The sequence below is a fragment of the Salvelinus namaycush genome, chromosome 3 (genome assembly GCF_016432855.1).
Source record: "Salvelinus namaycush isolate Seneca chromosome 3, SaNama_1.0, whole genome shotgun sequence".
NCBI classification, from domain to species: Eukaryota; Metazoa; Chordata; class Actinopteri; order Salmoniformes; family Salmonidae; genus Salvelinus; species Salvelinus namaycush.
The window spans coordinates 14,026,721-14,041,091 of NC_052309.1; the positions used below are offsets into that span (position 1 = coordinate 14,026,721).

General features: G+C 42.8%; 1 protein-coding gene across 2 annotated transcripts in view; it reads left to right on the top strand.

Moving 5' to 3' along the window:
* Positions 1 to 627: 627 nt before the first annotated feature.
* LOC120044989 (NAD(P) transhydrogenase, mitochondrial-like) overlaps positions 628 to 14,371 on the top strand; it is a 67,841-nt gene continuing 54,097 nt past the window's right edge. Inside the window, exons 1-7 of one of the 2 annotated variants that reach the window (XM_038989782.1) lie at positions 628 to 702; positions 3,077 to 3,120; positions 3,611 to 3,815; positions 11,648 to 11,877; positions 12,024 to 12,241; positions 12,723 to 12,899; positions 13,837 to 14,024. In XM_038989782.1, coding sequence (XP_038845710.1) covers positions 3,656 to 3,815; positions 11,648 to 11,877; positions 12,024 to 12,241; positions 12,723 to 12,899; positions 13,837 to 14,024 — 973 coding nt within the window. In that variant the 5' untranslated portion in view covers positions 628 to 702; positions 3,077 to 3,120; positions 3,611 to 3,655. The remainder of the gene's footprint in view (positions 703 to 3,076; positions 3,121 to 3,610; positions 3,816 to 11,647; positions 11,878 to 12,023; positions 12,242 to 12,722; positions 12,900 to 13,836; positions 14,025 to 14,371) is intronic. The other variant, XM_038989780.1, reaches the window with a different exon arrangement.

Below are 14,371 nucleotides of genomic sequence, written 5' to 3' on the forward strand. Positions count from 1 at the left end.
AAGAGCAGGTGTCCTTAATGTTTTGTATGCTCAGTTTATATATTTCCAATGCAATAAAACAAAGTATATGGAGAGAAACTGCAGGATTCTACATTTTGGCATATTAAATTAATTTGTATTTCATGTCTCCCACTCAAATCGTAAATATCCACTGTTGCAGCCTCCACATGGGCAAATGACTGGCCCAGTTTGGAGGGCTTGGCCTACTTAAAAGTGTCCAACAGTACCATCTGCTGTAGACATCAACATCTTACGCCAAACATCCACAGACGTCAGAAATACATACGTCTATATTTTTTTATTATTTTTTAATTGCTCACTCTCAAGATAAGCCACATCTTATTTCATGTTATATGTTCATGCAACCATGATTTAATTGTTCCCAATATGGGGAACAATTAATATGATTTACATGTTCCCAATATGATCAAAAACGATAAACCCACAATTCAACGTTTTATTCTTGAGCACCACTTTGACAAATAAGTATGGAGTACATCCTTCTATTGGTCATTAGCGTGACTACCTCAAAAACGCTTAAATGTCTGTTCAAAATGATCTATTTCAATACCCTGGTAGGTATATGCTGTACTGTTGTTGACTGTATGAAGTGGGCGGTTCTGTCCAATTCATGTAATTTCTTCCGGTTGGAATGAATTTTCGACTGTGCTGTGGTTCACAAAATCAAGACAGTCTGCAAAGGTAAGTTGTGTTATTTAAAGAAAGCTTATTTTTTTGTTGTTGACCTGTTGGTCTATTTTTACACACAAACAGCTGTGTTGGGGAAAGTGAAATCCTTGATGGCCTCCAGTTTGATGCAAAAAACTCAGTTTTTGTTTGTTAGCATTCGCGTTAGCTCTGCTAGTTTTGCTGCCGAGACCTTTCATTCAATAAAAAAAGGGAAGTGATGGTCGGCAACTGCTCTAAATCCGTTCTGAACAGATGGCTCGCTGTCTGTCCAGCTAATGCACAGTATTTTGAGGCGAAAACTACAAATAATGCCATGCATTTTTACACAGCAAATAATCAGTATATGCTAACTATCATAACCCAGATGGCAAATTGGTGCTGTTGCAATGAATGAATGAATGAATGAATTTGATTCGGTTCGTCATTCGCTTTTAATGGCTATGCACGTATGTTTGCATAATTATATTGGCAATATAAACAAATAAATGCCGATTTAACGTACATGTCATAACACTTAATCACACCAAAAGAGACATAGGTAGTTAACGTTAGACCAAAGATAACTGTCTGGACTAGCTAGCTAGATAGCTGAACAACAATGGTCAGTAGACGGTTTTGGTTAATTAAGCCTGCCAGGCGAATCATATTGCTGACGTGGTATGTATTTCGGTAGCTAGCTAGAGTTAAAAGCACGTTAATTGAGGTATTCTGAAGAAATGAGGTCACACACAAGTTGAAGCTTACAGTGTGGAAAGGAAACCCACTGTTTCTATGAAATCTGCTTGATCAGCATATAGAGAATTAAATTATAGTTGAATCTGCAGGAAGCATGTCTGCCTTTATTCAGTAGCTAACTAGCTATGTCAGGACAGAATTTGTAGCATTAGCAAATGCGTTCCTCCTAGCACTGAAACTGGTTGGTAAGCGAGGCCCAATGAATTGAAGCCTATATAGTAAACGCACTCTCTCAAGTTCAAAGTTTCACAATGTCTGACATTTACAGTGCATTCAGAAAGTATTCAGACCCCTTCCATTTTTCCACATTTTGTAACATTGTTACAGCCTTATTCTAAAATGGATTAAATAAAACATTTTACTCAATCTGCACACAATACCCCATAATGACAAAGCGAAAAAAGTGTGTGTATATCTATCAGATACCTTATCTAAGTATTCAGACCCTTTGCTATGAGACTCGAAATTGAGCTCAACTGCATCCTGTTTCCATTGATCATCCTTGAGATGTTTGTACAATTTGATTAGAGTCCACTTGTGGTAAATTAAATTGATTGGACATAATTTGGAAAGGCACACACCTGTCTATATAAGGTCCCACAGTTGACAGTACATGTCAGAGCAGAAACCAAGCCACAACCCGAGACAGGGTTGTGTCGAGGCACAGATCTGGGGAAGGGTACCCAAACAGTTCTGCAGCATTTAAGGTCTCCAAGAACACGGTGGCCTCAAACATTCTTAAATGGAAGAAGTTTTGAACCACCAAGACTTCCTAGAGCTGGCCGCATGGCCAAACTGAGCAATCGGGGGAGAAGGGCCTTGGTCAATAAGGTGACCAAGAACTCGATGGTCACTCTGACAGAGCTCTAGAGTTCCTTTGTGGAGATGGGAGAACCTTCCAGAAGGACAACCGTCTGTGCAGCACTTGACCTATCAGGCCTTTATGGTCGTGGCCTGATGGAAGTCACTCCTCAGTAAAAGGCACATGACCGTCCGCTTGCAGTTTGCCAAAATGCACCTAAAGACTCTAAGACCATGAGAAACAAAATTCTCTGATGTAACCAAGATTGAAAACTCTGGCCTGAATGCCAAGTGTCACGTCTGGAGGAAACCTGGCGCCATCCCTACGGTGAAGCATGGTGGTGGCAGCATCCTGCTGTGGGGATGTTTTTCAGCGGCAGGGACTGGGAGACTAGTCAGGTTCGAGGCAAAGATGAACAGAGCACAGAGAAAGAGAAACTCTCCAAATACAGGTGTGCCAAGCTTGTAGCGTCATACCCAAGAAGACTCAATGCTGCCAAAGGTGCTTCAACAAATTACTGAGTAAAGGGTCTGATTACTCCATATTTTTAAATAAATAAATTAATAAATATAACAAATTCTTAACCTGTTTTTGCTTTGTCATTATGGGGCATTGTGTATAGATTGAGGAAAAAATAAAATTTTATTAATTTTAGAATAAGGCTGTAAGGTAACAATGTGGAAAAAGTCAAGGGGTCTGAATACTTTCTGAAAGCACTGTATATTATATTGGATAGAAAGGCACTAAATATCTGGTATCATTATTATGAATGCCCATACAACTCTGCTGAGCTGACTCTGTTTTCTGTAATGGTGTACTATCTAATCGATACTGCCTGGAACCCCCTAGGACCTGAACCACACCAGAGTCTTCCAGTCAAGAGGTTCACTCTGGTAACAGCTCTTATCTCGACACATCAGGCCTCTGAAGTGACTAAGCTAAACATATTACACACAGCTACACAGGGTCACCGGACGTTTGTGGACATTATATTTGGAGTGTCCTTGACTGCCTTTCAATATGAAAGCCTATTTGATTTACTAATTGAACTGACACATGCTGAAAACAGTTAAACGGGTATATTAGTGACGCTAGCAATGATTTACTTGCAGTATAAGGACAAATATTTTCCTGTTGCTGCATGATTTTAGGTTAAATGGGCATGTCTGTGTATAGCATACTGGGGCACATTCTTATTGTATTAACTACAGAGTCGTGTGTAAAGATAGACCAGCTGAGGCAGTGGTATAGGGGCTTGTGTTTAGGAACAGAGTTGGGCATGCCACGATAGGTCAGTCGGTTTCTCTACTGTTCACAGTTCACTCTCTCACCGTCTTGCCCCCCTCTTCTCTTTCCCATGTTGTGGTGTGTGGGTGTTTATAGGAGGAGGGTCGATCCTGCTGCACAGCTCCTCCTTGTGTGTCTGCGATGGCGTCGAGCCTTCTGCGTGTGGTGGCTACCAGCTGCTCTGCTCCACTGTTCAGTGTGGTGGCCTGTGTTCGGCTGCAGGCTAGTGCCCGGTCAGTGAAGACGCCATGCCTGCGCTTCTTCAGGACTCAGCAAGCTCTCAACCGCTGCGCCAGTCCAGGTAACTAGCATAACTACTCTCCCTCCGACAGCACCCAGCACTATGCTACAGTAACCCAGGTAACAGCTTGAGCACAATAGTAATTACAATACACATACACAATGTAAAACATAGGATTGCCTTCTCTTATGCTTAGTTGATCGTTGATCAAAATGTTATCCATAGATTTTGGACAAACATGTAGCCTATCATCCACAGTCACCTGCTTACTCAGACAATGCATGTCTTGGTAGTTGTCCGAAGAGGAAGCATGGCAGGGGCCATTTCTTTTGCCACCTCCTCTTTTTTTGCCTTTGTTGCAACCAACCAAGGTCATATTATAGATACTACAGCGTACACTCACAGGTCTTCCCCTTCCCACCCCCTTCTCTCTTGGCTGTGTGCGACCAGCAAAACCTGCAACTAGAGTTAGAAATGTAATGAGGTGTGTGTCTGTATAGCCAGAATCTGCTGGCTGTTTGCATGTTCCAGCTAGGGCTCGGCGATATGGCCAAAATATCATATATACATATATACAGTATATCACAAAAGTGAGTACACCCCTCACATTTTTCTAAATATTTGAGTATATCTTTTCATGTGACAACACTGAAGAAATGACACTTTGCTACAATGTAAAGTAGTGAGTGTACAGCTTGTATAACAGTGTACATTTGCTGTCCCCTCAAAATAACTCAACACAGAGCCATTAATGTCTAAACCGCTGGCAACAAAAGTGAGTACACCCCTAAGTGAAAATGTCCAAATTGGGCCCAATTAGCCATTTTCCCTCCTCGGTGTCATGTGACTCGTTAGTGTTACAAGGTCTCAGGTGTGAATGGGGAGCAGGTGTGTTAAATTTGGTGTCATGTGACTCGTTAGTGTTACAAGGTCTCAGGTGTGAATGGGGAGCAGGTGTGTTAAATTTGGTGTCATTGCTCTCACACTCCCTCATACTGTCTGGTCACTGGAAGTTCAACATGGCACCTCATGGCAAAGAACTCTGAGGATCTGAAAAAAATAATTGTTGCTCTACATAAAGATGGCCTGGGCTATAAGAAGATTGCCAAGACCCTGAAACTGAGCTGCAGCACGGTGGCCAAGACCATACAGCTGTTTAACTGGACAGGTTCCACTCAGAACAGGCCTCGCCATGGTGGACCAAAGAAGTTGAGTGCACGTGCTCAGCGTCATATCCAGAGGTTGTCTTTGGGAAATAGATGTATGAGTGCTGCCAGCATTGCTGCAGAGGTTGAAGGGGTGGGGGGTCAGCCTGTCAGTGCTCAGACCATACGCCGTACACTGCATCAAATTGGTCTGCATGGCTGTCGTCCCAGAAGGAAGCCTCTTCTAAAGATGACGCACAAGAAAGCCCGCAAACAGTTTGCTGAAGACAAGCAGACTAAGGACATGGATTACTGGAACCATGTCCTGTGGTCTGATGAGACCAAGATAAACTTATTTGGTTCAGATGGTGTCAAGCGTGTGTGGCGGCAACCAGGTGAGGAGTACAAAGACAAGTGTGTCTTGCCTACAGTCAAGCATGGTGGTGGGAGTGTCATGGTCTGAGGCTGCATGAGTGCTGCCGGCACTGGGGAGCTACAGTTCATTGAGGGAACCATGAATGCCAACATGTACTGTGACATACTGAAGCAGAGCACGATCCCCTCCCTTTGGAGACTGGGCCGCAGGGCAGTATTCCAACATGATAACGACCCCAAACACACCTCCAAGACGACCACTGCCTTGCTAAAGAAGCTGAGGTTAAAGGTGATGGACTGGCCAAGCATGCCTCCAGACCTAAACCCTATTGAGCATCCGTGGGGCATCCTCAAACGGAAGGTGGAGGAGTGCAAGGTCTCTAACATCCACCAGCTCCGTGATGTCGTCATGGAGGAGTGGAAGAGGACTCCAGTGGCAACCTGTGAAGCTCTGGTGAACTCCATGCCCAAGAGGGTTAAGGCAGTGCTGGAAAATGATGGTGGCCACACAAAATATTGACACTTTGGGCCCAATTTGGACATTTTCACTTAGGGGTGTAGTCACTTTTGTTGCCAGCGGTTTAGACATTAATGGCTGTGTTGAGTTATTTTGAGGGAACAGCAAATTTACACTGTTATACAAGCTGTACACTCACTACTTTACATTGTAGCAAAGTGTCATTTCTTCAGTGTTGTCACATGAAAAGACATACTCAAATATAAAAAATAAAAAAAAAGTGAGGGGTGTACTCACTTTTGTGATATACTGTATATATGCTATTTGGCTGTGTTTTATGTTTTTGAATAATAAAAGTAATGCGTGACCCTACAGTGGCAAAACATACAGTTGATGTCGGAAGTTTACATACACTTAGGTTGGAGTCATTAAAACTTGTTTTTCAACCACTCCACACATTTCTTGTTAACAAACTATATTTTGGCAAGTTGGTTAGGACATCTACTTTGTGCATGACACAAGTAACTTTTCCAACAATTGTTTGCAGACATTATTTCACTTATAATTCACTGTATCACAATTCCAGTGGGTCAGAAGTTTCCATACACTAAGTTGACTGTGCCTTTAAACAGCTAGGAAAATTCCAGAAAATGATGTCATGGCTTTAGAAGCTTCTGATAGGCTAATTGACATAATTTGAGTCAATTGGAGGTGTACCTGTGGATGTATTGCAAGGCCTACCTTCAAACTCAGTGCCTCTTTGCTTGACATCATGTGAAAATCAAAAGAAATCAGCCAAGACCTCAGAAAAACAATTGTAGACCTCCACAAGTCTGGTTCATCCTTGGGAGCAATTTCCAAACGCCTGAAGGTACCACGTTCATCTGTACAAACAATAGTACGCAAGTATATACACCATGGGACCATGCAGCCGTCATACCTCTCAGGAAGGAGACGCGTTCTGTCTCCTAGAGATGAACGTACATTGGTGCGAAAAGTGCAAATCAATCCCAGAACAACAGCAAAGGACCTTGTGAAGATGCTGGAGGAAACGGGTACAAAAGTATCTATATCCACAGTAAACCGAGTCCTATATTGATATAACCTGAAAGGCCGCTCAGCAAGGAAGAAGCCACTGCTCCAAAATTGCCATAAAAAAGCCAGACTGCACATGGAGACAAAGATCATACTTTTTGGAGAAATGTCCTCTGGTCTGATGAAACAAAAATATAACTGTTTGGCCATAATGACCATCGTTATGTTTGGAAAAAGGGGGAGGCTTGCAAGCTGAAGAACACCATCCCAACCATGAAGCATGGGGGTGGCAGCATCATGTTGTGGGGGTGCTTTGCTGCAGGAGGGACTGGTGCACTTCACAAAATAGATGGCATCATGAGGGAGAAAAATTATGTGGATATATTGAAGCAACATCTCAAGACATCAGTCAGGAAATTAAAGCTTGGTCGCAAATGGGCTTCCAAATGGACAATGACCCCAAGCATACTTCCAAAGTTGTGGAAAAATGGCTTAAGGAAAACAAAGTCAAGGTATTGGAGGGCCGTCACAAAGCCGTGACGTCAATCCTATAGAAAATTTGTGGGCAGAACTGAAAAAGCGAGTGCGAGCAAGGAGGCCTTACTAACCTGACTCAGTTACACCTGCTCTGTCAGGAGGAATGGGCCAAAATTCACCCAACTTATTGTTGGAAGCTTGTGGAAGGCTACCCAAAACGTTTGACCGAAGTTAAACAATTTAAAGGCAATGCTACCAAATACTAATTGAGTGCATCAAACTTCTGACCAACTGGGAATGTGATGAAAGAAATAAAAGCTGAAATAAATCATTCTCTCTACTATTATTCTGACATTTCACATTCTTAAAATAAAGTGGTGATCTTAATTGACCTAAGATGGGATATTTTTACTAGGATTAAATGTCAGGAATTGTGAAACAGAGTTTAAATCTATTTGTCTAAGGTGTATGTAAACTTCCGACTTCAACTGTTCAAAGGGTCTTTCTCCATTCTGATTGTTTTATACTGTTCAATTCAACTTCAGCCTAAAATAATTTCCTGCATTTCATACATTTCTGCATTTCCTGCACTCATTTGAGATAATTCCGAAACTGTCATGTAGGGCTGCGCTATATGGGCAAAAACTCTAGTCCTTATTTTTAACCAAATGTTGCAATTGTGATTTGACTTGCTATTTAGATCAAAATACTTGGGTGAACTGTCTGAATCATGGAAATATGTTTATTTTAATTATATTGTTAAACTATAAATAATAGTGGGCACTTTGAATACAGTGTTATTTGACATGACAACTAGTGAAAATGCTAGGGGGGAGTTATTGTGACAGGGTAGGAACCAAAGTGATGGTCAGTGTTTCCTAGAGGACCATATAATCTTTGGCTACATTTAAATGTTTCTTCAAGTAGCCAACATATATTCATGCTTAGCCTATTCCTCTTTGATTTAGAAGATACTGTTGCACAAACATGCTGATTTCGGTTTACACTAACACTGGTATTAGCTAGCTACATTTGGCCTGACTCAGTACATTTATTAGCTCGCTAGCTAACTAGCAATTCGCCTTAGCTAATCTACCTTATTTACTTAAGTATTCAGACCCTTCGCTATGATATTTGAAATTGAGTTAAGGTGCATCCTGTTAACATTGAAATTATTTGGAAGGGCAAACACCTGTCGATATAAGGTCCCACAGTTGACGGTGCATGTCAGAGCAATAAACAAGCCACGAGGTTGAAGGAATCGTCCGTAGAGCTACGAGACAGGATTGTGTCGAGGCACAGATCTGGGGAAGGGTACCAACAAATGTCTGCAGCATTGACGGTCCCAAAGAACACAGTGGCCTCCATTCTTAAACGGAAGAACCACCAAGACTCTTCCTAGAGCGGGCTGCTCTGCCAAACTGAGCAATCGGGGGAGACGGGCCTCACTCTGACAGAGCTCCATAGTTACTTTGTTGAAATGGGTGAACCTTCCAGAAGGACAACCATCTCTGCATCACCCCACCAATCAGGCCTTTATGGTAGAGTGGCCAGACGGAAGCCACTCCTCAGTAAAAGGCACATGACAGCCCACTTGGAGTTTGCATAAAGGCACCTAAAGGACTCAGACCATGAGAAACAATATTCTCTGGTCTGATGATATCAAAATTCAACTCTTTGGCCTGAATGCCAAGCGTCATGTCTGGAGGAAACCTGGCACCATCCCTACGGTGAAGCGTGGTGGCAGCATCATGCTGTGGGGATGTTTTTCAGCGGCAGGGACTGGGAGGCTAGTCTGGATAGATGTGTGGAGAGGTCCTTGAAGAAAACCTGCTTCGGAGCACTCAGGACGTCAGACTGGGGCAAAGGTTCACCTCCCAACAGTACAACGACCCTATGCACACAGCCAAGACAATGTAGGAGTGGCTTCGGGACAAGTCTCAATGTTCTTGAGTGGCCCAGCCAGAGCCCGGACTTGAACCCGATCGAACATCTCTGGAGAGACCTGAAAATAGCTGCGCAGCGACGCTCCCCATCCAACCTGACAGAGCTTGAGAGGATCTGCAGAGAAGAATGGGAGAAACTCCCCAAATACAGGTGTGCCAAGCTTGTAGCATCATACCCAAGAAGACTTGAGGCTGTAATCACTGCCAAAGGTGCTTCAACAAAGTACTAAGTAAAGGGTCTGAATACTTATGTAAATGTGAAATTTCAGTTTGGATTTTTTAATAAATTTGCTAACATTTCTAAAATCCTGTTTTTGCTTTGTCATTATGGGGTATTGATGAGGGGGGGAAAAAACTATTTAATACATTTTTAGAATAAGGTTGTAACAAAATGTGGAAAAAGTAAAGGGGTCTGAATACTTTCCGAAAGCACTGTAGCTACTAGAACTAACGTGTTAGTAAATTGCTACAACCACATGGTACAGTGTAGTCAGAAAGCAGTTTAGCAGTTATACCGGCAGGCCCCGGTGGCAATAAATTAATAAAACCAAAAGCTTACCTTGCCTTGAAATAGTTCCAGTGTTGGACAGCCATAGCCACCTAGGTAACATAGCATCCCTCTTTGTTTGAGTAGGCTAAACTAGCTAGTTGCATTCAGATACCCTACAGAGTGCCGTTGAGGCTACTGTAGACCTTTATTGCAAAACGGTGTGTTTTAATCAATTATTTGGTGACGTGAATGTATTTAGTATAGTTTTATCTAAAAATGAGAACTAAAATGTTTCAATTTTTATCAAATTCACCTAGGATGGTCCACCCCTTCCTCTTTGGAGGAGCCTCCATTGCATGCCTTAGTGATCCTGTATGTGTAATTATGCGCTGATGTGTTCGTTTGGTGGTGTGGTTGTAGCTGGACTCTGCACGTCTTTTTGAGACAGGCCTGTCATGGTTGACGTTCTTGGCACTTTGACAGCTGGCAGATGCTTTTCCTGGCAGAGTATCAACTGAAGGGGCCAGGCTGTAGCAGCTATCTGAGAAGACACGTCTGCTAAACACATCTTTACATCGTTGTCTCCATAACGGTCGCTTTCACCTATTGGTGAACCACATCAGCCTTATATCTCTGCCTCATTAACCAGTAGCAGCACTGCTTATATCTGATACTTCAATGCCTGATTGAGCTCCAAGTCAAGGTATGAATATGTATACATTATCTATACTGGAATGCACATTACTGCCAGCAAATCGTCATATGCTTTCAGAAGAACAATTAGAGCTAAAACTGCTGTTCTTGGGGTCAGTCTTGTGGTTCACTCTGCTCTGAGTCAGTATAGGGTGGTGACAGCCAGACATTCCAATGCTGTTTATCTATAGACCAAGAGTGGAAATTTCCAAAGGGGGCATGTGATCTTTCTTACAATGAAGGCAGTAGACACCGTCACAGTAAACTCACTCTTGGTAGAATTGACATTGTAGCCTATAAAAAGGTGAAAGTGTTTTTGACCAGTGCCCTATTATGTATTATATACATTTTTTTTCCGTAAGCAATGGGTCTTTCTCCTTGAGTCATCCTTTTATGTTTTGCACTGATAGCAGAATGCATTTACCAGTATCCAAACATGGCCACACAGTTCAGATGGTAGAGGAGGAAGCTTATGTCTTATAAGGAGGATTTGTCACAGACAGTTGAGTGGTTTATTGTACACAAGTCTCAAAGGTCTCCAAAGTAGTGTAAAATGTCCCTCTGATTCGCAGTGATGATGTTAACTACTGTTTATCATATATCCTACCCTCCCAATTCCACCTCATTCATGAGTGCAGAGTAACTGATAGGGCTGGGAATTGCCAGGGACCTCACTATACAATATTATCGCAATACTTAGGTGCCGATACGATATGTATTACGATTCTCACGATTCTTTATGTATTGCAATTCGATATACCAAACATTTCTCACCATATGTCTGCTGCAGAGGGACAAGATGGAGCCATGAGAACGAGTTTTTGATCAGTCATGGAAATAAAAGTGCTCAAAACAAATTGGCTCCCTAATTAAAAATGGACAACAAGCTGAGTTTTGGTGCGACGTTGTGTAAACTATACGATACGATATATCATCAAATAATATCCCAATATGTAACTATGTATTCCCCCCCCATCACTAGTAGTAGATATTTAGTTTTAAATGGGTCAACTGTTTTATGAATGTTGAATGCTGTACATAATACGTTTTGAAACCCAATGATCCAACTTGATATCATCTTCAGCAAATCGGTACATTTATTACAATACATGTCAACATATCAAAATGGCAACACAGCTTCTTAATATGGTACTTCTAGTTTTCCGAATGCGGATGTGTTAAAGATTTACCTAGTTTTCTTCAACATATCTTTGCAGATTACTCTTTGCTGAATGAATAAAACTTACCTTAGAATTGTGTTACTGTTCTTCCAGGTATTCCCTATAAGCAGCTGACGGTGGGTGTACCGAAGGAGATCTTCCAGAATGAGCGTCGTGTGGCTCTGTCCCCGGCCGGAGTGCAGGCCCTTATCAAACAGGGCTTCAACGTGGTGGTGGAGTCTGGGGCAGGAGAGCCCTCCAAGTTCCCCGATCAACACTACATCCAGGCTGGAGCCACCATCAAAGACGTCAAAGATGTCCTGGCCTCTGATGTGCTGGTCAAGGTAAGGGAAGAGGCTGTGGAAGTGATGAAAATAGGGTGGATAGTCATTCAACCCTCATTTGCTGCCATGGTAACTATTGTATCGCGCAAGGGATTTTACATCAAACGTCTCTATTGCTTGTCTCTGTGTTTGTCTGTCTCTCTCAGGTGCGTGCTCCCGTCTTCAACCCTGAGCTAGGAGCCCATGAGGTGGAGCTGATGAAGGAGGCAGCCACTCTGTTCAGCTTCATCTACCCGGCCCAGAACCCTGAGCTGATGGACATGCTGTCCCAGAGGAAGGCCACTGTGCTGGCCATGGACCAGGTGCCCCGCGTCACCATCGCACAGGGCTACGACGCTCTCAGCTCCATGGCTAACATTGCAGGGTGAGGACGGGACGGGTGATGTGAGGGAGGGGAGGGTGGACTCCCAGAGCTGTGTCACTGGCCTTTTTCTTGCTAATGTGCTTTATTTGTGTAGCTTACAATTACAAATGGCTAAATGGTGAGACAATGCTGGAAGACTAGAGACAAGTAAAAGCTGAATCTTCAAAGGTACAAGTTTATGTCCAAGACAAGTATTTTGAAATGCAACTAGAATGAACGAGCCTGTGTCTGAGGCAGTTTGTTTTAATGAGGGAGGTTGTCGTGCCAGTAAATGGAAAACATTTGCTTGTTGAATGCACTTCTCTTGGTCAGCTCACTACTGTGTGTCCAGCTGCATCATCTTGGCTCTGCTGTGTGTGTGTGTGTGTCTCGGTGTGTGGTCCACTTGGCAGAGTAAATTGCTTGTGATGTATTTTGAGGCTGGGTAGACGTGCTCTGACAGTATTTGTAATTGGCCATTTTTCTGTTCCTGTGTTTCCAGATACAAAGCTGTGGTGCTGGCAGCCAACAGCTTCGGGCGCTTCTTCACTGGACAGATCACTGCTGCTGGGAAGGTCCCACCTGCTAAGGTGCTGATCATTGGAGGAGGAGTAGCAGGTCTGGCTGCTGCTGGTACTGCCAGAGCCATGGGTGCTATCGTCAGGGGCTTTGACACTCGGTGAGTGGGACCACCCAACCCTGGATATTCAGTTATTACTTTACCAATGAAATCACTGGGACTCATTGGTTGGTTCATTATCACATTATAGAGCTGCCCCCATATTTGTTTTTGAGATAAAAAAAAAAATATCAAATACAATTTTATTTGTCACATGCTTCGTAAACAACAGGTGTGGACTAACAGTGAAATGCTTACTTATGGGTCCATCCCAACAAAGCAGAGATAAAAAGAAAGAAATAATAGGAAAATAATAACACGAAGAATAAATACACAATGAGTAACGATAACTTGGTTATATACACGTGGTACCAGGACCGAGTGCAGGGGTACATGTAGGGATAAAGTGACTAGGCAACAGGATAGATGATAAACAGTAACAGCAGAGTCAAAAGAGTTGGTATTTGAAGGGTAAGTGCAGATAGTCCGGGCAGCTATTTGGTTAACTATTTATGGCTTGGGGGTACAAGCTGTTTTTTTAAAACCCTGATAAAATGTTACAAATGATTTGTGACCACAGATGCCTTCACCTTTGCTTTTTTTTCAACTAACTCACCCCAGATTGGCTGCTGTCTAAGTCTCTTTAGTGGATTTGAAAGTGTGATGTTACTAATTCTCCAGTTGGTGGTAGTAGCTGCATTACATATGACAATTTGCAGCTCATTGTCTTTAGAAAACTGCAGATTGCTTCCACTTACTTTAAAGGGTGGAATAATGGGATAAAATGCTGTTTCTTTACTGTTTTTACTCTCCAGCTTAAAATATTTGAATCTCACCACCCCGACCATTGTGTAACATTGTTTACTACTTGGAGATTTTACAACAATCATAGCCTAAGCTCCTGCAGTGATGCTGTTGAATGTATCAGGGGCTTTCATTAAGCGCCCCGTCCCTCTTGCCAGTGCCTTCCATGACATTCCCTGTGTTCCCTCCCCAGAGCGGCAGCCTTAGAGCAGTTCAAGTCTCTGGGAGCTGAGACTCTGGAGGTGGACATTAAGGAGGCCGGCGACGGCCAGGGCGGCTACGCCAAGGAGATGTCCAAGGAGTTCATCGAGGCTGAGATGAAGCTGTTTGCTAAGCAGTGTCTGGAAGTAGACATCCTCATCAGCACGGCACTCATCCCCGGTTTGTACAATGATCTAAGCAACCACACCTCACTACCCCTATCTATCCCCTCCCGCAGGGAGGTAGGCTAGTTGAGAACAAGTTCTCATTTACAACTGCGACCTGGCCAAGATAAAGCAAAGCAGTGCGACACAAACACAGAGTTACACATGGAATAAACAAGCTTACAGTCAATAACACAATAGAAAAAGGAAAGTATATATACAGTGTGTGCAAATGGTGTGAGGAGGTAAGGCAATAAATAGGCCATAGTAGCAAGTAATTACAATTTAGCAAATTAACACTGGAGTGATAGATGTGCAGATGATGTGCAAGTAGAAATACTGGTGTGCAAAAGAGCAGAAAAG